The 24518-nt window shown below is 40.1% G+C and overlaps 1 protein-coding gene across 2 annotated transcripts in view; it reads right to left on the reverse strand.

Annotated features, from left to right (window-relative positions):
- LOC139789117 (ceramide transfer protein-like) overlaps positions 1-24518 on the reverse strand; it is a 220094-nt gene that overhangs the window by 42600 nt on the left and 152976 nt on the right. For both annotated transcript variants that reach the window (XM_071729641.1, XM_071729642.1), the window contains exons 4-7: positions 7794-7901; positions 6852-6990; positions 6107-6190; positions 2568-2725 (exon numbers count right to left, since the gene is read on the reverse strand). In XM_071729641.1, the coding sequence (XP_071585742.1) occupies positions 2568-2725; positions 6107-6190; positions 6852-6990; positions 7794-7901 (489 nt within the window). The remainder of the gene's footprint in view (positions 1-2567; positions 2726-6106; positions 6191-6851; positions 6991-7793; positions 7902-24518) is intronic.

Here is a 24518-nt window from a genome sequence, read left to right on the forward strand (position 1 = left end):
GTAGGACTCGTACTTCCTGTACTACCCACAATTCAAAAACAATCCCTTTTCCACAATAGAATGTACCAGACCAGAGGTTCAGGCTCCAGAACCCAGTATAATCACCCTGTGTGGAACATATCCCATGGGTAGAATTTTTACCAGAAACTTGAAATGAAAACCAAACCAAAACCAAACAAAACCAATACCCTTTCGCCCCCAATCCCCACACTTTGTACTTTTAATCTGAAAATAGTGATAATTCACATGTCAAAAGACAACTATCAAAAATTGCCAGCTTCTCTTGGCAACAATATTAAATAGGCAGAAATTGCAAAATTGATTGCACAGAAGGAAAATTACTGGTGCATTTAAACTCTAAAATTTAATGAAACATTTAATTTAAAATTGTGAAAGGTGAACAAAATAAACTACACAAACATTTTAGAGTAAAATGTAACATTCAGAAGAGAAGTTCGCACATTAATGCCATTTATTAATGCCAAAGGAAACAAGAATAGAAAAGTGTTGCTGGAGTCAAGAAAACATCCTGTGTTTTTCCACCTGTCCTGCTGGATGGAGTGGTAAGTGGACAGCGGGGTGAGCATTTCATTGTTAGCCAAGGCTAACCCACCACAATTTATATTATTTAATTTAATCAAAATATCCTCTTCTAAAAGGCTAGCAATTAGAGGAATTAAAAACCCAAAACCTGTTATTTTATATTAGAATTGCAGTACTTCCCCATGAGTGTGCTGCAAACCCCAGAAAATTTCACAGACAAGTGTGACCAAGTTGCAGGCCTACCAGAAAGAGAGAAACTTAAAATCGCGAGGTTTTTAGCAGCTTTTGCTAAGTTAGTTTCTGAGAAACCAAGTCCAAATCAGCTTGTGACCCCCTTTTAAAATGTCTTTACTGATGCTATATGAGGAGGTATGTTGCAGTATGATGTATCAGTCACAAGACTCAAAGCAAAATTTAAGTTTGAATTTGTTAACTGCTTGCAGCTAAAGACAAATGCTTTAAAGTTAGTCTGCAGAAAAAGAAAAACATGACAAATAACTAATCAGTTCAAATTCTATGTTAACATATTATTCTGTGTTAACATATACTAACCTACTGACAAGAAAAATTTCACTTCATTCATGCTCTAAGGAAAGTCTGATCAGCAATAGTGAACTGTTAGCTCAGCCCAGAGAAGAGAAGGCTTTTGTGGCAGGACTGAATAGTAGCCTTCCAATACCTCCAAGGAGGTCATAAAAAAAAAAAAGCCAGGCTCTTCACAGCAGCCTATAATGTGAAGATGAAAAACAATAGGCAGATACTGGAACAGGAGCTACTCCAGATGGATATAATAAAAAGCCTTTTCACTATAACAACAGTTGAGCAGCAGAACAGGCTGCCCAGAAAGGCTGAGCAGTCTCCGGTTTTGGAGACTTGAAACCAGACTTAATAAAGCCCTGAGAAACCCGGTCTGATCTCAAACTGTACTTCCTTTAAGCAGGAGGTTGGACTACAGACCTCAAGGTCCCTTCCAACCTGAATTACCCCATGATCTTATGAACAAGCTTCAAGTCTTAGGTCTGCTATAATTCCTCCAACTACCTTGATGAAGCAATAATAAATAAAGTGTTGACAGAATTCACAACGCACTTAGATAGGACCAGGCCTTTGACATATGGACAAAGAAGAGCCAGGAGACAGGGGCAAGGATTCAAAAGTGGATGTATTTGTCTGAATTACTTCATTATTTGGACTGTGTACCACTAACACATATGGAGTAAGAATTGAAGTGTGATATAAACCATATGGAATAATTTTAAATTAAAAATAAGACAACAGCTAAAGGACTGTACAGGACACTAGTCAGTGATGGCAGGATTCTAGAAATCAAAGCCTGAAGTACAACCTAGCCGTGTTTCTAGCACATCTCTTCAGATAAAAGGCACTGCTCCTTTTGAGTTGCTATAGTGGTTGAGTAGGCTTATCATGAACTATCACTGCCATTATAATGACAGATATTATAATACTACATACTCTCCTAATACAAAAAATAACCAATTGGTGTAAAACATTACTTAAATTAATCTCTTCAATCTCCTAAAGGTAAATGAAATAATTTTTTAAAATTGTATTTTAGATCGTTAAAGTTAGAACTGGTTGTTCTCCTCAGTACTGTCGCCATCACTTATCACAATTAAAACATCTTTTTCTGCACATCATTTTGCAAGCATGGATAATTAGGTCTCTTTTAGAAGGCTGTAAGCAATGCACATTACTGTAGAATGCTATCAGGTTCTTTAGAGTTGTAAAAAGCATAGGAATACTATCTGAACAAGGGCTGTGAAAAGAAAGAATATGATGAATAATTTTACTCTATCACCAACAGTCAGGATTAGATTTTAACATTATATAGGAGTAATAAATAATTAAAGTGCCAATGATTTTATGATTCTAAAATTAATAAATGCTGTACATAAAAATAAAACCAATACCTAAATAAATAAAAAAATAAAACAAGAAAATTTGAAATTTCTATTTCAAGATAAAGAAACAATTTAACAACAATAAAAGGAAAATTATTTTACCTTATCTAGTCTTTTTTGCCAGCTTTCTTCACATTTTACCATGAGTTCAATACAATGAGAGAGCGTAGCAAGGGTTCCAGTAGTAGTTGCCTTGAAAGTTATAGCTTCACCTTTAAAGTCTATGCCATTAATTCCTTTGGGTGTTACATGTGGAAACACTAAAACCAAACATGATAGTTATTCACTGATAACTGCCTTTAACTCAAATAAGCATTTTACATATATGCTTTATATTACAGTTTTTTTAAGAAAATAGACTTAGTAGTAAGTTAATTCAAAAATAAAAATCAAAAGTGTTAATAATTTTCATCTATTCACAGGATAAGGAAAGAGATTCAAAAGGAGGAAGACATCCCTTGTGCTTAATCTTGCTATACTGTATTTCAAGTCTGCTTGCAATGCCGTATTACTCAGCAAATCACATGAGTGAAGGGAATGGGAGTATTTTGTAACAATAGCAGTTTGACAGCTTGAAGTGATCTAATTAACAGGGAGCAACCATAAAACATATCCGATACAGAACTAAGGAATAATTTCAAAATGCAAACCCAAATGGTAACATTTCAAGGTTGCTTTAAGCAGGTAATTATAGATTTAAAAGCTTCAGCATAAAAAGGTATGATATAAAAGTATCAAATGTGTTGGATAATCCAATTATTCTGGAGCTTTGCAGTTCCAACAACCAGGCCATCTGTTCCTAAGCTGTCAACAACCAGGCCCAGCTGGTAAGAACCAGGCCTCTGCTCACTAACCCCCCACAGTGATAGGACGAGGAAATGGCCTCAAGTTGTGCCAGGGAAGGCTTAGATTGCATAATAGGAAAAAATTCTTCACCAGAAGTATTGTCAGGCATTGGAACAGGATGCCCAGGGAAGTGGTTGAGTCACCATCCCTGGAGGTATGTAGACCTGGCACTTAGGGACATAGTTTAGTGGTGGACTTGGCAGTGTTAGGTTAACACCAGAAGAGCGTAGATGTAAGGAAATCTTCTACAGGAAAATTAAGCTGAAACTTCTATACCATTTTACAAAAAAATGAGTTTGACAAAGACATCTTTTTAAAAAATGAATCATAGAATGGTTTAGGTTAGAAGGGACCTTAAAGATCATCTAGTTCTGATTCCTCCTCTCACTAGACCAGGTTGCTGAAAGCCTCATCCAACCTGGACATGAACACTTCTAGGGTTGGGGCATCCACAACTCCTCTGGTCAGCCTGTTCCAGTGTCTCACCACCCTCACAGTCAAGAATTTCTTCCAGATGTCTAACTTAAATCTAACCTCTTTCAGTTTGAAACCATTAGCCCTTGTCATATCACTACATGCCCTTGTACAAAGTCCATCTCCAGCATTATTGTAGGCCCCATTCAGGTGTTGGAAGGCCACAATACGGTCTCCCCAGAGCCTTTTCTTCTCCAAGCTGAAAAACCCCAACTCTCTCAGCCTGTCTTCATAGAAGTGCTTCATGTGGTGAAATTAAATTCTCACTTAACATTTTTTAAAGAAGGACTTTTCAGTTTTCTGAAGTTTGTTTTGACTTAACAGTCCTCAAAAATGTAGACTTTTATATATAAAATAGGATTAGTGGGACTGTGGACTTCTGTACAGAATCACAGAATGGTAAGGGGTTGGAAGGGACCTCTGAGGATCATCTAGTCCAACCCCCCTGCTAGATCAGGATCCCCTGGAGCTGGTTTGAGAGGAATACATCCAGGCAGGTCTTGAATGTCTCCAGGGATGGAGACTCCACAACCTCCATGGGCAATCTATTTCAGTGTTTTGTTACCCTCAGAGTGAAGTATTTTCTAGTATTTAATTTAAATCTCTAGTGTGCCAGTTTGTGTCCTTTACTCCTTGTCCTGTCACCAGACACCACGGAGAAGAGTCCAGACCCATCCTCTTGACACCCACCCTTTAGATATTTATAAACATTGATAAGATACCCCTTCAGCCTCCTTTTCTCTAAGCTAAACAACCCAAGGTCTCTTAGCCTTTCCTCATAGGGCAGATGCTCCAGTCCCTTAATCATCTTAGTGGCCTTGTACTAGACTCTCTCCAGTAGTTCCTTGTCCTTCTTGAACTAGGGAGCCCAGAGCTGCCCACAATACTCCAGGTGAGGCCTCACCAGAGCAGAGAAGAGGGGGAGGACAACCTCCCTCAACCTGCTTGCCACTCTCTTCTTAATGCACCCCAGAATGCCATTGGCCCTCTTGGCTTCCAGGGCACATTGTTGGCTCATGGTGAGCCTGTTGTCCACCATGACACCCAGGTCTTTTTCCCCAGAGCTGCTTTCCAGCAGGTCAACCCCTAACCTGTACTGGTGCATGGGGTTGTTCCTCCCCAAATGGAGTACCCTACACTTGCCCTTATTGAACTTCATTTGGTTTCTCCCTGACCAACTCTCCAACCTGTCCAGGTCATGCAGCACAGCCCTCTGGCATGTCAGCCATCCCTCGCAGTTTTGTATCATCAAACTTCCTGATGATGTACTCTATCTCCTCATCCAAGTCATGAATTAATATATTGGATAAGACTGGACCCAGCACCGGCCCCTGAGGGACACCACTGGTCACCGATCTCCAGCCTGGCTCAGCCCCACTGACTACAACTCTAAGCTCTGTCCTTCAACCAGTTCCTAATCCATTTTACTAGTCAATTGTCCCAGTGTACAGGTGAGTGCTGCAAGCTTATCTTTGCTGATAAGAGGCAAGAAAGATTTAATCAAAACTTTAGATTTATACAGTACTTAACTTCTGAAATCAGCACTACAATTTATCCTCAGCAGAGCAAGCACTCTAAATATATTTTTTTTAAATCTACTCATATGATTAACTATCTGGAAATATACTGAAAGATCCTTCAATTTCCTTTCCTTGTAACAGTTTTGGCAACAATCTAGAAAGACCACTTAAATACAGCAAGGAAACATGCAACATATGGGAACTAGAGTCAGTTAAAAAGAAAACATAAGAAAGAAAAGGCTTATTTTGCCCATATATTTTCCAGGTTCTTGAAGAAAGTGTCTACATTTTTAAAAATGCTTTCAGTAAGTACTTCTTTTGGCAATTCCATCACATTTGAAATTGGACTGCTTCAAACATTTCTGAACCAAAGTCTAACAAATACTGAATTGTCAACAACTAGAGAATGTAAGTACTGAAATAATTTCAGTCAGGAAACAAGAGAAAGTATAAGAAGAATGAAAATAGATTTTAAATGAATACACAACTTCTGGCAGGCCAGAAGTATCAGATTTCTAAACCAGCAATTAACTCAACTTGCATGAGTTCTTCACATTTACTGCATAGATGCAGTGAGTGGCCTTGGACACAGAATAGGCAATTCCAGTTTGACAGGCTTGAATTAATATTTGCTTGAATTAAGAATAACTCAGTTAACCATTCCTTATCTGCTCTTTATGATTCATACATACATTCAAACAACTATAATTTTCTGCATAGAAAAGAGAATATATACCTTTCTTGTATCAGGCTTATCATACCATTAGTATGAATTTTCAGTAAACAAGTTGACACACTTACGTTTTTCCTTACTACTGTTACTGTTATGTAAAAAATCCCCATCAGAACACATTGTAGGGAAATCATCCTCATCATCTTCTACCACTAAATTTGAGAGAAAGAGAGAGTATGTATTATGGGAGTGAGAAAGTTTTCCCAGTTCTTTAGTGTGCATGGAAGAATTAAGAAAATTTTCATGACTAATCAACGTTTAAGATTTTTTCCTATAACAACACTCATGGAAAACCACCACCACTTGGTTTTTTTTTTGTTTGTTTTTTTTTTGACCCAAGACCACTATCAACATTACTGTCAGAAACCATCAGGAGACTAACAATTGCTCAGTGTCTAAATTCAGCACTTGATTCAATGGTAAGAAGAACATTATCTCAGTGTTACTACTAGATAAGCAGGGAGCCACAATTGAGCAACTATCTACTCTTCTACACTAGAAAGTCCTCAAAGGAGTGGAATAGCCATTATCTACTGTTTTCTCACTACCAAAAGGTTCAGGTTGTCAGAAAAAGTGTGGGGATGAATATTGTCCTAGCTTGAGAGAACCAGGATAAACATTTCCTATAGCCATCCTAACCTAAGACCTTCTGGGCCCCACCAGTAGCCTGTTGATGTGGCAGTTTCAAAGAAGCAGGGAGGAAAAGTAACTATATGCTAGTATTAATAGTAACTTTTATACTAATTATTTCAAGGGATATTACTGTGTAAAAATTAAATTCCATGGGATAAGAGTTTTCAATTACAGTTTTACCTTTATCCCTCTGAAGTTCATCTTTGGAAACTGCATCTGCACAGGCATCAAAATATTTCTGTAAAGTATCAACTTGTCTACACAAGATGTCTCTAAAGGTTTCCATTTCTGCAAGCTTCTCGCGTAAGCTATGGCCCTTCTGAAAATACAAGAGAAAAAAGGCTGAAATGCTTCTACATACTCAGCAGTAGTTTATTGAAAATAAAAGGATTTCTGCATGCATGAAGAACAAATTCTTCAAGTACACTAAAGACATTTCAGATATCAACAGATATGAAATACTATTATGTTAGGAAACATAAGAAACTGTAAAAGTGTTTCTTACTCATTTAGTCCACTGGTATCAAATTTTACTCTTGACTGCATATGCTACTTTAGAGCATTCAATAAAAGCTTATTAAAAACATAATTTTGCATGCTACCAGGTTTATACCTATTTGAAAACAGTCAGTTCTAGTTTAAGAAGTTTGTTCTGATCTTTACTCCCCCCTTTCTTGTGTTGCTCCACTTCTGTACTCCCAGAAGTACAGCACACCCAAGTTAAAATGTTAAATATTTATACACATGTAACAAGGAAAACCTTAATTTGTCAATAAATATTAATCAATTTTGTTAAGTCACAGAATCAGCATTTCCTTTCATTTAGAAGCCCGTATATTCCTCGAAGTATGCCAGGAAAGGTTAAAAAATCCTCGCACAGGTTTGATTTTCTTGCCATTTGAAAATAACACCATAGTTTAAGAGGGACAATATACAGAGGCATGAAAAAGTTTCCTGCACAATCTGTTCATCATCACATGCTGCATTACTAAAATTTATAATAAACCAAAGATTTGGGGGGAGGGTTCCCTATAATTGTGTAAAAACATCTTCACATAGCTTATTTCCTTTGCAACTGTGTGTTATTAACACACCAATGCTAAGAAATTGTTATTCACTTACCTTGAATGAAGAGGCAGATGTTGCAGAGTATCCACTTACTCCAGAAACAAGAGACACCATAGAGCCATGGCGTCGTAAGCTTGACTCTGATCCATCACCAGATTCAGTCTAAAAGCCAAACCACACACAAAACTAGAGTGCTGAGGCTTTCAATAAAAAAAAAGAAATCATGAAAGAAAGTTTAATGTCATCTCCTCTAAAACCAGTCTGTTTATTTATTGTCAGGAAGCAGCAGGGGCTTAATAACTGATCGTGTTTGCAAATTTAAGATGTTGATGTAGCATCTGAAAAGTTATTATGAATCTATTTTTTGTTACCATAATAATCTGGGAAAAAGTAGTTATCTACAACTTATTATGTGCCCCCAAAAAAGTAACCCAACATATATTTAAGAATTAAAAAAAGGGGTAATATTTCCATTATTTTGGTATATGTAATCCCTATCAAGCAATTTTCACACAGCATTTGAAAAAATCTACAATACTCTACAAATAATCAAAGTATTAAAATGGTTTGGTTTTAAGACAATCAATCAACAGCATCAAGTAATCCTTCCAGTCATTCAAATAGTGCCATTTTAGTTCTAAATTCAACAAAATAAATACTGATCATAGAAAACCAAATATTCTTGCTTGTTCCAGACTTCTTCAGCAATACTCTTTATACTAGCTGAAATAATTTTTGACAAAGAATAAAAGTCTACAAAAAATAAGGTGAGATACTGAAAACAAGAAAAAGACAATAATAGTAATTTCTGAAGTAATGCCAAAAATGAAAAACTTCTCTTGATTAAGATAGCATGAAAAAGATGTAAATATATTAAGTTTGACAAATGTCCTCACAGATGAAACAGAAGTACATAGTGAGGATCTGGAAGAAAAATATTTCCCTAAAATATAGACATCTACATTAAGAAAAAAAGCAGATGAATGATGATGCCATAGAATTATAGTTGCTTTGCAAAAAAAGTACTATGTGTGTGTTAAGCACTGATTGGTCAAATCATGTTGTATCTGAACACGAACCATGGTAAAATAGCATTTGGTGTGCCCAATTTAAATAGGACACCCCATGAACATGAATAAAAAATTACTCTATAATTCTATACTTTGTGTGCTAATCTCTCATCTCTGTTGTCATAGGCCAGTTGCGAATTTTTTGTGACAAAAGAAACAGATCATTCAGAGTAATATTTTAATAGATGAACTTTATTGAGTAGCCAGAGAATATTGCGAAGGATCTTTGGCAGGAATGAGAAATTCTGTAGATGTAGAGAAAATCAGATGGGGCAGGGGGAAGGGGAGACAGAACAAATTATATGGAACAAGCAAGAAGCAATGATGAAATTATAGCTGTTGAAAATTGAAAATGACATAGGCTTTGGGAAGGCAGGAAAGTGCTGATCAATTAAGATGCAAATTAATTAAAGAATATTAAAAGCAAGAAGAAAGGACAGGAGAATTTGGACAATACTGCAAGTGTGCAGGACAAAATATGTATGTTTGTGTTACAAAGAGCAATGACAGAGAAACAAAGTTTCAGAGAAACGAAGGTATGACTGAAAAGAAAAATGTGAGTTCCAGAGTTATTAACATAATTCCTGCATGAACATGACTGAATGAGATTACCCTGCAAAAACAAGTAAGAAGGAGCCAAGAGTCAATTTCTAACTGGCCCATTGAAAGAACAAGGTAGAAGACAAAAAAGTATTAACGAAACAGAAGAGAAACAGGATGAGTAGAAGCAAAGTAGAAAAATTCATATGACCAAGAGTCTATGGGAGAAGGCTAATTGATCATCAACTTAAAATGAATAAAATAAAATAAAATAAAATAAAATAAAATAAAATAAAATGAAACAAAACAAAACATGGGCACTCATAAGTTCACAAGATTTAATAAGGCACATCTTTAGTTCATTGCTTAATTTAACAAAAAACCCAGAAATATTGTAAGTTACCTGAAATAGCAGAAATATAAGTTTTTTTAAAAGGCAGTTTAGAGTGAAATTATAGAAGGCAAGATACATTTAGGAATTTCTGCTATAAATCATGCATTTAAAGCTATTTTATACAGAGTAAAAATCCTAACAATATAGATATGTAAGTGTAGCAACAGAAGTACTGAAAGCTCAAGTTTTAAATAATTGTTCCTACTATTTTTTTATAAGATAGCTCTAAAATTTTGGAATAGGCTTTTTATTAAAAACATTCATATTGGATACATGGGTTCTTCTAGAATATCAGTTCAAGTGTTAAGCAGCATATCTGGCTTTGAAAACATATTTTTTATACTGGACCAACACCTCGAACCATCAGAAAACATTTCTGTTCAAATTTTCCCTAAATGCAAATCTAAACAAAACTTCGCTGTTTTCTTGGTAACTTCAATGTTTACTTAATCATACACTACAAATATTAAGATGACTTTGAATTAGCTTTTACTACAGTCAGTTTGACAATGGGGAGTCATTCTATTTTCTGTTTAAGTTGTACACACAAGAAATAAGGTAAAATTTAATTTCAATTGGATATGACTTAATGAACAGCTCAATTTTAAAATCTAGTCAAAATATTCATTCCATTGACATCAGAGCATTTTAAGTAAGGTCAGGAAATTATTTCCAATTTTATCCTTTAAGAGAGCAAAACATATCTACGCAAGACCAGGATTTAAGCTTATGAAGTGAAATATCTGAATGTCCCTATTTGAAGATTTAATCAAAGTCACATTTTAATAACTTACAAGAATGGATGTAATCTTAGAATTAGAAAATCTCGTTACTTATAATCTGCATTTGAATTAAATAATTTTCTTCAGATATTACCTTTATATTAATAGCTATAGTAATAGCTCAATTATTTTAGTTCACAAAATAAAATGAGAGGTGAAAGAAAAAAATCTTCTTTCCATATCAGTATGTAAGTTTTTAAGATACCTTTTCATCAGCATGTTTGACTGTTACTTATGCTTGTGATTAACAGTTCTATTAGACAGTTTATCCATGCTTCTGAATTGTATACAGCTATTAGCTTGCAAATCCTACCAATAAAAAGGTATTGGATAAAAAGCATTTAGGCAGTTTTAACTATTTGCAACCAAGAAGCAAATATAGCAGATTAAACAGCAAACCAAACAGCACACAACACAAATGCAATGTTTTTGCTTTTACAGATCATATTCACAAAACTGAATTATGATTTGCTAGCCAAAGGGGAAAAAATGAAAATTGCATCAAGAATATTTATTTTCAGAAGAACCAGAAAACAAGTATTGCTTTATAACTGATGCAGAGACAAGTTATCCAGCTCACAGCAGGCACATGCAAGCAGCTTAACATAAACAATGAAAGCATGCATCATGCAAAGCCCCACTATTCTACTATCACAGAGATCAGGTCACTGTCACATTTGTCTTGCAAAGCAAATTATCATTAATTATTCACTGCAGAAATACTCAATTACATTGAGAAGAGGAATGTAGACACAAGGTGCTTCTGTTTACACAATTTTTTGTTTCCCAAGATAAAAAATGGAAAAGCAGGTAGAGTCCACATGATAGAAGCCAACAGTCTCTGACTGAAAACAGAATAACTTGCAAAGGTTGTATCAATTCATAGCATTAAGCACTAGTGCTAAATTACCATGCTCAGTATATAGATGTTCTTTGAAACTCCATGCATACATCATAGCTTCAAAGCTGCATTTAAAGCTGACATTTGTTAGTACATTCCAACACCCTCAGCTTTCTAAGGTGGTGCATGAAATACACTAATCCTTTCAAAATGTTTTTTCATTATGATAGATAATAGGAAAGAGACACATGATCCAAAGCTTCATGAGATTCTTTACCAGAGCAGGTGATGGTATCAGAAACAAAGCAGTACATTAAAAAACCTGCTTTCAGTAAATTAGCTAAGTATACAGAATCATATTGCAGACCTCCATTATGGCTCACACTGATCCATCATTTAAGGATTTCCTAAAGTGGGTAAATAATACTATGGAGTAAAGCAAAGACTCACTGAAAAGCTCCCCCTCTTAAAAAAAAAATCACATAAGGTAAATTATCCACATCTTAAAGGAATTATTCCATTCAAGCATTTCCATTTATGTTTATCCAATAAAGCAGATATTCTCAGTTAGTAATATACATTATTTATTATTTTACATAACACAAACAGCAGGTAGCTCCTCCAAGACACACAGCTCACCATAGGAAGTGATGAAACTGCCTTAAATGTTTTCTGCAGTATTTGTGGCAAATCCTACTAAAACATACATGAGATTAAACCACAATATCTTTAGAAAAACAATAACGTAGAAAAAAAGTAGAAATACAAAATGAAAAAGCTGGAAGGTAATATGAAAAACTTTAGTCTTGTTGCAAAGGTTTCAACATGTACTTGAAGAAAGAAGAGATACTGCTAGGATGAGCCAAGGAAGGGCTACCTTGTATTGCTGTAGACAGAACAACACAGACACTACAGGTAGGGCAGTTCAGAATACATATCTGTGGGCTGAAGTTACAGTAAATGTGTCTGTAGGCTTTATCTATCAGTTGTTCTACAAGCTCTGAAAATAAAAATTTAAGTTTTCAAAAGAAAGGCAGTTTTCAGGAAGACATTTTTCCTCCAACAGTGATAAATGTTGCAACTCCACAGTGAATAAATATAAAATATGCACAGGAGGAAAAACCAGGAATTCTGAGTTGAAAAATAAGCATAATAAGAAAACTGAAAAATAAGACTATAGCACTAAGATTATCATAACTACTATACTCACTTGTCCAATCTAAGTAACATCATCTTTTTGGTCTTTACTTCTCAAACACCATACATGTGTTGCCTGCAGACAATAATTGCCTTTAATAGCTGCGTGAGCTAGAGTGGTGCACAGGTTGATAAGCCCTGGAAGCACATACTGGTTTCTAAAGAAAGGGCCAAAAAGTAGTACCAATAAGACAAAATATTTCAGAGAGAAAAGAATGCAGGTTGACAGAGTCAACCAAAGGGAAATGACTGTATTTTGATAATCTTTATGCACATAGTTCGCATCCATGTTTAATTACATGGATGAATGTTGTGGAATGTTAGAGAGGTTTGCAGAATGTTGGAGAATATGTTCTCGAAGAGATAGGGGGTGCGACCCCTTTACTATGCCCAACCCCATGTTTGGGAGGCCAATTAGATCGGCCCATACTCCGGTGCTACCTGCACCAGGGATTCACTGTGCTACAGGTAAACACACCGGGTGTCCAATAAAAAGTTATGTTGGTGGCGGGGGTGTGGTCACGGAAGCACTATATAAGTGAAAGTTGCTGCGCAATAAAGCAGAAGTTCGTTTATCAACCATATTGGTTGCACGCATTTTCTTTGCCGCTCCCGCAGATGAATACTATTTTTCCATTAATTCTCTTAACTGTGCACAGGAAAACTATTCACCAAATATTATTCAGCATCTTTAAATGTGAAGATTCCACATAAGCTGAATAGGAAGGGTCAAGCACTCCAGAAGGAGAACGAAGGAAAAGCACTGATGTTCTGGCCTCAGCTACCAATGCACTAAGGTTCACCTACTGAAGTTAACCATTACTTTGTCACTGCCACATACAAGAAAAGATTTTTTTTCTCTCCTCTCAATCCTCAGACATTCACTTAGCCATCAGAATAGAAATCTACTAAATGCTCAGCATATCCCAGAGTATGTCATAGGTAGCAAGCACCGGACCATAAAGTTAGAATTGTCAAAGATTGAAAAGTCCATATTATATCTGATATGATTTAAGAAAAAATGATCCTACACACAAAGGAAAATTATGAGAACACATAATTCAGTTTAAACTGCAATTATACAACAGTAATTTGGGGGGGGGGGGAAGGGAGGGTGTCGTGATTTAGGGCCGTCTGGTGACTAAGCAACGTGTGGCAGATTGCTCACCCTTCTGCCTTGCTCCTCTATTGGGATGGGGAGGAGAACTGGAAGAGAAAGATGAAACTCATGCGTTGAAACAAGGACAGTTTAATAAGTAAACACAAGGAGAAAAGAAATAACAAAACCAAACACAATAATAATGACAATATTAATGATAATAATAATGTCCTGGTTTGGGCCAGGATAAAGGGAATTTTCTGTCTTGTCATTTTGCTTTCAGCTAAGTCTCCTGTAAGTAGCTGCACTTGCTGAAATTAACAGCAAGTTTCTCAGACAGTGTGTGCTTCTAGGACTGATAACACTCAATGTGTATAGTTACTGCTAGAGACTGGTATGCAGAGCCAAGGACACTGCTCAGCTCTGAGGAACATTTTACCCTCCAGAAGGAATAAAGAGGTCCCACCTGTAGCCCTCCTTTTGGGAGGAACGGACAAGATAGATGCCAGAATTGACCAAACAGAGTATTCCATCCCATATACGTCATACTCAGTATAAATTTGAGGGATCACAAGGGGCTTCCAGCTTCCAGCCTCCAGCCCTTCCTGTCTTTCCTGCTTTCTTCGCCGTTCCCTGTTTTGCTTCGGCACCCTGGGAGGATTCTGTCCGTTCATCTGCCTGTGGTCCTGATCCGTGCCAGCCCATATCTGTGTGTTCCTGCCTCCAGTTCCCTACTGCTGCCGACTGCAGGAGTCAAGCCTGGACTTTCCCAGGGCTGCCCTGCAGCCTTGGTGGTGACATGAGAGTTATTGGGGGAAAAGGGGGGAAGGAACGTGGTATCCATTTTCCTGTATATTTGTATATATTTAGTAATTTTTCCTATTTATCATTACTGTTTCGTTAAAGTTGTGCAGTTTAGTTTCCAACCCATAAGTCTCTCCCTTATTCTCTCTCCTTTCTTTATCAGGGAGGAGAGAAAGATTAATAGAGAGCATCTGTCACTCGGTTTAATTGCCGGGCTAGTGTTAAACCGTGATACTGGTGTATTTGGCATGGCTCATGTCCACGGTTGGTGGGCTGAAAATGTAATTCTCAGGGAATTTGCTGGGCGTTGGTCACTGAAGCCAGTTCAAGTTTCACTGCTGCTGCACTTGGTTTCATCAAAGTCCATCCTTTATTGATTTGCATGATTCTACCTGTAATACCATTGATATGGCACATAGCAATTGTAGTAGTGATGACATACAGTGGCAGGGTTATTTAGCAATAAACATCACACAATTTAATTCACTGGCTATTCTCACTCAAAATCAAATCCCCTTGAGGTACACATCTCTACATGGGCAATAATATCTTGCCACAATGGGGCAGCCCAAATGGGTTTGCCTCTGCACTGCCAGTGGTTCTGCTTCTGTAACCACCTTCACAGGGCATTTGCCACCATCCATGAGCCAGTACAGAGATAGAGCACTGTTTTCCTCAATCAGCAATGTCTACAGCCAGAGGAGTGAACAGGGCATATAGCTTCCCATTTTCTGTCAGTCTATTTTACAGTGAGGTTTCTTCAGCACATGTCCCCTCCTACTCTGGCATTATTCCAAAATATTTGCCTTCTGGCCAGTCCAAGATTTCTAGGTGACTAGGGTTTCCTATCCATTGTGTGATCAGTGTGACCCACTTAGAATCATGGAATCATAGAATTTTCAGGGTTGGAAGGGACCTTTAAAATCATCTAGTTCCAACTCCCCTGCCATGGGCAGTGACACCTCCCACTAGATCAGGTTGCTCAGAGCCCCATCCAGCCTGGCCTTAAAAACTTCCAGGGATGGGGCTTCCACCACCTCTCCGGGCAATCTGTTCCAGTGTCTCAACACCCTCATGGTGAAGAACATCTTCATAACATCTCATCTAAATCTCCAGACTGAAATCTCCTCGGAGCCTTCTCCTCTCCAGACTAAATAACCCCAACTCTCTCAGTCTGTCTTCACAGAAGAGGTGCTCCAGAACTCTGATCATCCTCATGGCCCTTCTCTGGACACACTCCATCACATCCATGTCCCTCCTGTAAAAGGCTCCAGAACTGGATGCAGTACTCCAGGTGGGGTCTCATGAGAGCAGGGTAAAGGGGGAGAATCACCTCCCTCAACCTGCTGGCCACGCTTCTCTTGATGCAGCCAAGGATCTGGTTAGCTTTCTGGGCTGCAAGTGTATGCTGATGGCTCATGTTGAACTTCTCATCCACCATCACTCTCAAGTCCTTTTCCTCAGAGCTGCTCTCAAGCCACTCACTGCCCAGACTATATTGGTGCTTGGGATTGCCTCAACCCAGATGCAGGACCTTGCACTTGGTCTTGTTGAACTTCATGCAGTTGGCATGGGCCCACCTCTCCAGCCTGTCAAGATACTTCTGGATGGCATCCCTTCCCTCCAGTGAGTAAGCTGCACCACACAGCTTGGTGTCATCAGTGAACTTGCTGAGGGTGCACTCAATGCCACTGTCCATGCTGCCAACAATGATGTTAAACAAGACCGGTCCTAACACTGATCCTTGAGGGACTCCACTTGTCACTTGCCTCCACTTGGAGGACATGGACCCATTGACAGCCACTATGAGTGCAGCCAAGCCAGTTCTTAATCCCCTGAGTGGTCCATCCATCAAAGCGACATTTTACCAGCTTGGAAAACAGGATGTCATGCGGGATTGTGTTGAAGGCTTTGCTCAGGTCCAGGTGAATGTTGGTTGCTCTTCCCTTGTCTATTGATGTTGTGACCTTTTCATAGAAGGCCACAAGGTTTGTCAGGCACGATTTGCCCTTGGTGAAGCTGTTGATTATACCAAATCACCTTTTCGTTATTCTTCTGCTCCAGCAGTGCCTCCAGGAGGATCTGCTCCATGATCTTACAGGGTACAGAGATGAGACTGACCAGACTATAGTTCCCTGGATCCTCTTTCTTTTCCTTTTTAAAAATGGGGGTTATGTTTCCCCTTTTCCAGTCAGTGGGGACTTCACCAGACTGCCATGACTTTTGGAATATAATAGACAGTGGTTTAACTCCATGCAGTATCAGTTGCATGATGTGTAGAGGAGACCCTTGCTTTGAACATCCAGCCCAGCACTGGTAGTCCAGGTGCTAAGGAGCTGTGTTTCAGTACCAACCATTTCTGACAGAGGTCAAGATCCATCATATGCTGCCAATATCTCTTTTTCAGTTGGAGTATAGCAGGCCTTGTGTTGTGGAATGTTAGAGAGGTTTGGAGAATGTTGGAGAATATTCCTGAATATTCTCGAAGAGATAGGAGGTACGACCCCTTTACTATGCCCAACCCCATGTTTGGGAGGCCAATTAGATCGGCCCATACTCCGGTGCTACCTGCACCAGGGATTCGCTGTGCTACAGGTAAACACACCGGGTGTCCAATAAAAAGTTATGTTGGTGGCTGGGGTGTGGTCACGGAAGCACTATATAAGCAAAAGTTGCTGCGCAATAAACCAGAAGTTCGTTTATCAACCATATTGGTTGCACGCATTTTCTTTGCCGCTCCCGCAGCCTTGGATCCTCCAAAACCCTAGGGGTCAACCTCTAGTCTCCCCTGGTGCTTTCTGCCAGAAGCTCCAAATACTGCCAATCTCCTCAGCTGTGGTGTGGAGCACATTGTGACATCTTCTCTTGCTCAGACTGGCCCAAGGGCTAGTGCATGAACTATTTCTGTTTAAGTTGTCCAAAGGCTTCTTGTTGCTCAGGGCCTCATTTAAAATTGTTCTTCTTCTGGGTCACTTGATAGAGAGGGTTTACAGTTAGACTGTTATCTATATTCTCTAAAACCCCACAATGCCTAAGAAAGCTTGTGTTTCCTTTTTATCAGTTATTGGAGACATAGCTGTTATTTTGTTGATCACATCCATTGGGATCTGATGACACTCATCTTGACATTTTATTTCTAAAAACTGTCGTTCAGAAGGATTTGAACTACTCTCTCTCATTTCTCAAGAAAACACAACTTCTGTTGTGTTGTCCCACACGATGATGCCATCAATGTATTGCAGGTGTTTCAGAGCTTCACTCCTCTCCAGTGCAGTATGGATCAGTCAGTGGCAGATGGTATGGCTGATTTTCCACCCCTGGGGCAGTCAATTCCAGGTCTATTGGACACACCTTCAAGTGAAAGAAAACTGTAGCCTGAACTCTGCTGCCAAAGGGATTAGGAAAAACACATTAGTGATATCACTTGTGGCATACCACTTGATTGCCTTTGACTCCAATTTGTATTGAAGTTCTAGCATATCTGGTGCAGCAGCACTCAGTGGCAGTGTGACTTCATTCAGGCCAAGATAGTCCACTTTTAGCCTCCCCTCTCTGTGGGATTTTTGAACTGGTCATATGGGACTGTTAAAGGGTGAGTATTGCTGATCACTCCTTGGGTCTCCAGTCACTGGATAAACTTATGGACGGGAGTCAGGGAGTCTTGGTTGGTGTGATATTGCCGCCAGTCCACTGTTGTGGTAGCAATTGGCACCTGTTATTCAATCCTCAGTAATCCCAAAGTAGAAGGGTCCTCTGAGAGACTGGGAAAAGTAGACAGCTGTTCAATTTCTTCCATCTCCAAGGCAACTATATCAAAGGTACAGCAGTACCCTTCAGGGTCCTTGAAGTACCCTCTCCTGAGGTAGTCTATGCAAAGGATGCTCAGGGCCTCTGGGCCAGTCACAATGGCATGTTTATGCCACTCATTTCCAGTTAGGCTTACTTCAGCATCCAATACAGTTAGCTGTTGGGGTCCCTCTGCCACTCTAGAAATACAGATGGGTTCTGGCCCTTTATAGCTTGATGGCATTAGGGTACATTGTGCACCGGTGTCCACTACAGCTTTATTCTCCTGTGAGTCTTATGTGCCAGGCCATTAAATGCACATAGTCCAACAAATCCAATAATTCTATATTCTCTCTCTTGAGCAGAGGAGTGCTTACTCCTAATAGCTGAAATGTGGGCCTGTTAGAGGTGGGGGGCAGAACCTATACTTAAATCACTGGAGCTCTCAGGACAGTTTCTTGGCTAGCATGTCTGGCAGTTTTTCCTAATAGCTGAGACACAGACCCATAGGAATATGAGGGAGGCTTCCTTCATATTCCTGGAGTTGGTCAGACACTTCATCCACTGTTTGTCCCCCACCTTCTTTCTAGGACCACCTCATAGGAGGGACTCATGTTGGAGAGGTTTGTGAAGGACTCTCTCCTATGAGGGACCCCATGTAGGAACAGGGGAAGGTTGGGAGGAACCCTCCCCCTGAGGAGGAAGTAGTGGCAAAAACCACATGTGGTGAACTGATCTTAAACTCCCCGTCCACCTGTGCCTCTGAGGGGGGAGGCAGGATTGAACTAATTTGGTCCCAGTGACTTATGGAAAATGACTCTACAACTTGGAAAGTTATAGAGAGGGGTATGTTTATTCAGCGCTGGGCGCATGAGGGGATAATTTCTCTGAAATCCGTGTGCATCAATCTTGCAATTAGGCTTTTGTTATATATACTGAAGTTTTACATATTCATTAGATTTCACATTATGCCTATACATATGCATCATCTACTCACGCTTTATATTCAGATTAGTCCCAAGAGGTCATTTTCATAATCTCCTCCCTCCTGCACTTGCCTAGTGTCTCCTGGTGGTGGTCATGGGGGTTGTGGGGATGAAGTAAAAATGAAGCAAAGGTCTTTCTCTGGGTAAACTTTTCACCTCTTCTTCTCTGGGCATGTGCATTTCTTCAGTCTCCAGCCAAGCTGACAACATGTTCTGTTTCTTATCTCAAGGTTGCTGCAGTTATCAGTTTAGCACATATATTTCCCTTATAAGGTGATGAGTACCTAAACAATTTCTTAGCTTCTATTAAACAAGCATTCTGTGTTAGCTTCTATCAGGTCAATGTGACTCCTAAATGATTACTAGCAGGCATTTTATATTAACCCTTACATCAATTCCCCCCTCTCTCTATTCAGTTAGTAAATTCTTTTACTTAACCCAAAGAATACTCTCTCTGTTTAGGCTTCATTTTGAAATATTTGCCTGATTCTACCTTTTGACAGAGTTGATGTTTCTTCCACTGCTCACAGTCATTCATTGGTCTATTAGTATAACACATAAAGCACCTAAACAAGATGCCAAAATCAGCAGCCTGTCCACATACTCAACAATTACTAATATTGGTGTACTTGACAATGCTCCTAATAAGAGATAAATAAGCTTTTTCATCAAAACCACACCCACCAATTGACAGGTCAACAAAATTTGAAAAAACCTTAACAACTGCTCTTTTTGTATGCGAAGTTTGAGAGGCCCGGTCAAGGTATCCTCCTATTTCAGTTTAGGAGCTTTGTTTATCCTTGCATGATGCATCCAAACTGTTCTTTAACTTTCACAGCAGTATGTGTAGTGAGTAGCACCTAAAATGCGCCTTCCCATTTAGGCTCCAAAAGAGAATCTGAAAGAAATCTAATATACACATAATCACCAAGTTTAACATCATTTATGGGCTCATCGAGACCTCGGGCTCTAGTTCCCTAGAACCAATTTCTATTTTTCCTGCAGTTGTTTCTGTAAACTTAATACATAATTAGTTATTATTTCCTCCCCAAATTGAGTTGATGTTCCTGTTCCTGCAGCAATGCAGGGTCTCCCATACATTATTTCACCTGGACTTAAGCTTTCTTTGGTTCTGGGTCTGGTCCTAATTCAAAAGTGTCAAAAGTAATGACTGAGTTCAGGGCAAATTAGGCTCTTGGCCCAATTTTACAATTTGCAACTTAATCGGGTGATTTATCTTTTCCACCTTGCCGCTCGATTGAGGCCTGGAGGGGATATGCAATTGCCAGTCTATCCCTAAACATCAACTAACCTCTTGTACTATTTTTGAAAAAAAATGAGGTCCTCTATCTGATGATATGATGGCTGGTATTCCGAAACATGGTATTATTTCTTGGGATTGTGCTTTGACCACCTCCCTGGGCTTTTGAGTTCTGGTGGGGAATGTCTCCGGTCAGCCTGAAAAGGTATCTGTAGAGAGAACCACGAGTCCTCAGGTGTCGCTGATAATGAACTGGGAGCTTAGGCCCAGCTGTGCCCAATAATTAGGGCCTGCCCCAGCCGGAAATGGGCGGGGCTGAAGGGCAAAATAAAAGGCATGCTCCCAGAAGCAGAAGGAGACAAGGGATGAAGATGCCTGAGGAGAGGGATGGTGAGAGAACTCCTGAAGAAGAGCCGTGTCCCCCTGAGAGAAAGGCTCGCTGCAACATCTGGTGGAGAATGCGGGCAACAATAGCAGCCGTGAACGCTGAGGTGTTATAAAAAGCTCTACACGACCACGTTGGTTGCGGGAAGCTCTACAAAGCCAGGCTTAAATGCGAAAGGCGATATAAAGAGCTTCGAAATACGCAACCACGTCAGATGGAGCCACCACGTTGGTGCGGGATGCTCTAGAAAGAGCTCCAAATACGCAACCACGGGAAAAGCTCCACAAGGCTAAGCTTAAATGCTGTAGGCGGCATGTAGAAGTAGAAGCCCAGCACGGCAAGATACAACAGCCCGGAATGGCGAGCCAGGCAGGAGAGAAGAAGGAGGCTCGAAAGGCGCAGCGAGTTGGCGCGCGGAACTCAAACCCGAGGAATGCTGAAGCTGAAGCGGAGCTCTGAGTGCGCATCAAGTCAGTGCGGTCCTGAAACGGAGCCCCCAGGGACACGCGATGCGGTCCTGAAACGGAGCCCCCAGGGACACGTGACAGTGCGGTCCTGAAACGGAGCCCTAGGGACACGCGATAAGACTGGTGCGCTGAATGCTCGGAGAAGCCTCTGCATGGCTAGGCATCCCGAGGTGGCGAGTACCAGCGAAAGCTGAGCTGGTGTTTTGAGACCTCATCTCCTGCTGATAACAAAGGCTAAAGCGGCGCAAAAAAAAAAAAAAAAAAAAGCTGGTAAGAGCCCGAATTTTCCCCCCACAAAGGCAAAGAAAGTTGTAAAATTAAGAAAATGACGAAAAAATAATGAAATGTTTAAAAATGTTTGTAAATTATTAAGAATGTGAGGCCGTAAATTATTGTGAAATGAAATATTTAAAAAAGTAATGAAATGTTTAAGTGAATTGTAAATTTTTTCAACAAACAACAAAAAGGGGGGAAATGTAGAGAGAACCACAAGTCCTCAGGTGTCACTGATAATGAACTGGGAGCTTAGGCCCAGCTGTGCCCAATAATTAGGGCCTGCCCCAGCCGGAAATGGGCGGGGCTGAAGGGCAAAATAAAAGGCATGCTCCCAGAAGCAGAAGGAGACAAGGGATGAAGATGCCTGAGGAGAGGGGTGGCGAGAGAACTCCTGAAGAAGAGCCGTGTCCCCCTGAGAGAAAGGCTCGCCGCAACAGGTATCTGTCATCACTAATAAGTGTTTATAGCCCCCTTTCTTTGTTGGTTCTGTGAAATCAATCTGCCACTCTTGTCCAGGTCCATTTCCCTTCCCAATCTGACCTACTTCTTGTTTTGGGATGATGTTAGAATTTGTTCTAAGACAGACATCACATTGTTTAACCACCTGCCTGACTGTTGCATACAGATTTCTTCCTATTATGCTCTTAAGAAAATGTTTATACAAACTTTCCATTCCCCAATGAGTCTTTTTTTGTTCTTCTCTAACCAGGGCCCACAACATTGGGGAAGGGACTATAATTTTCTTTCATGGGCTATAAGCCCATCCATCATCACTATGTTTACCCCCTAGGTCAGTTATAAATTTTTGATCCTCCTTTATATATATAGGTTTTCCCTCAAGTATAATTTGCCCATCTAGAACAAGGGCATTCTCTGTACCTATTTCTATCCTTGCTGCCCGTTTTGCTTCTCTATCCGCCACTCGGTTCCCCATTTCTTCTTTTGAGATTACCTTCTGGTGTGCCATAACATGAATTATTTCTATCTTGTGTGGCAGCTGGACAGCCTCGAGCAGCTTCAGAATGTTTTCAGCATGTTTAATGTGTTTTCCTTGGGTACTCAAGAGTCCTCTTTCTTTTCAAATTGCTCCGTGTGCATGCACAACCCCAAAGGTACATTTAGAATCAGTGTATATGTTAATATTTTTTCCTTGGGTCAACTCCAACCCTCGAGTAAGGGTAATTATTTCTGCCTTTTGTGCCGAGGTATTTGGGGTAGCAGGCCGGATTCTATTACCTCAGTGGCAGTTGTTACTGCATATCCAGATGGCCTTTTTCCGTTCTGGATGAAGCTGCTTCCATCAATGAACCAATTTTCTGCTTCTTCCATAGGGTTCTCCTCAAGGTCTGGTTGACTTGAATAGGTTGCCTCTATTGTCAGGAAACAATCATGCTCAACAGGTTCTCCTCTATTTCCACTAAGGAAAGAAGCTGGTTGACAACATTAGTTACTACTATTGTCACATCTTCTTGTTCAACCATTATAGCCTGATATTTAAGAAACCTTTGAGGAGATGACCAGTAGCCACCTTTCGCTTATAGGACTGCCGAGACTGTGTGGGAAACTAACACGGTGATCTTCTGTCCCATTGTGAATTTTCGGGCCTCCTGGATATTAGATAGTACGGCAGCTACAGTTCTCAAGCATGCAGGCCAACCTTTAGCTGTGGTATCCAGTTGTTTAGAAAAGTATGCCACTGCCTGTCTGTATGGACCAAAGTCTTGGGCCAGTATCCCTAGGGCTTACCTTGTTTTTCATGTGAGAATAAGAAAACTGGTTTACTCACATCTGGTAGTCCAAGTGCCAGGGCCTCCATTAAAGCTTTCTACAGTTTCTCAAAGGCCCATATGGATGCTTTATTCCATTGAAGCTGTTTCTAGTCAGTGTTGGTTAGCGCATACAATGGTTTAAACAGTATCCCATAGTTATAAATCCAAAGCCTACACCATTTCATCATTCCAAGGAAGGTTCATAGTTCTTTGATCGTTTGAGGTCTCGGGGTTTGGCAGATAGCCTCCTTTTGGGCCTGCCCTAATATGTGCTGGCCCCTGCACTGATTTCATATCCCAGATAAGTCACCTGTTGCTTAACCATTTGAGCCTTTTTCTTGGATACAAAATACCCTCAAGTAAGTTGCCTGTTCCAGGTGGCGGCTCCCAGGACTCTAGATCCTTAGACAAATGATTGCCAAAAACAGTGGGTGAGTTCTTTAATCCTTGAGGCAGCACAGTCAATGTAAGTTGGGTTTTTCATTCAGTTTTGAGGTTTTCCCATTCAAAAGCAAACAAATTTTGACTGGCACTATGGAGAGGGAGGCAAAAGAAGGTATCTAAAACTGGAAACCAGGTTAAATTTGGGGTTAAAGTTGTAAGCAAGGTGTATGCATTTGCTACCACTGTAGTGACATGAGGCAACCAGGTGCCAATAATTGCCAGGTAGTGGGCTTGACCTTGTGTGAAGCCCACCTGTGCCTAATTAGGGCAGGCCCCTACTGTGCATGAGCAGGATTAGGGGGCCAATAAAAGGCTCACACCTGGCATAGCCAGTGAGTGGTTAGCCATTTTTTACTGCTTCTGAGGGCACTGCGCTAACCTGATTGCGGCACTGGAGCTTTGTCTCAGCACCGCACTAACTTGGTTGCACCACTAGAGCTCTTCACCAGTAGGGTGAGGCTCGAACCCGCGGCCTCAGCGTTGCTCGAGTTTGCTGCATGAGCACACTAGCCGGCTGCGCCACCCAGGTGTGAGCCTTTTATTGGCCCCCTAATCCTGCTCATGCGCAGTAGGGGCCTGCCCTAATTAGGCACAGGTGGGCTTCACACGAGGTCAAGCCCACTACCTGGCAATTATTGGCACCTGGTTGCCTCATGTCACTACATACCACTGGGTACC

Source organism: Heliangelus exortis, chromosome W, assembly GCF_036169615.1.
Source record: "Heliangelus exortis chromosome W, bHelExo1.hap1, whole genome shotgun sequence".
Lineage (NCBI taxonomy): Eukaryota > Metazoa > Chordata > Aves > Apodiformes > Trochilidae > Heliangelus > Heliangelus exortis.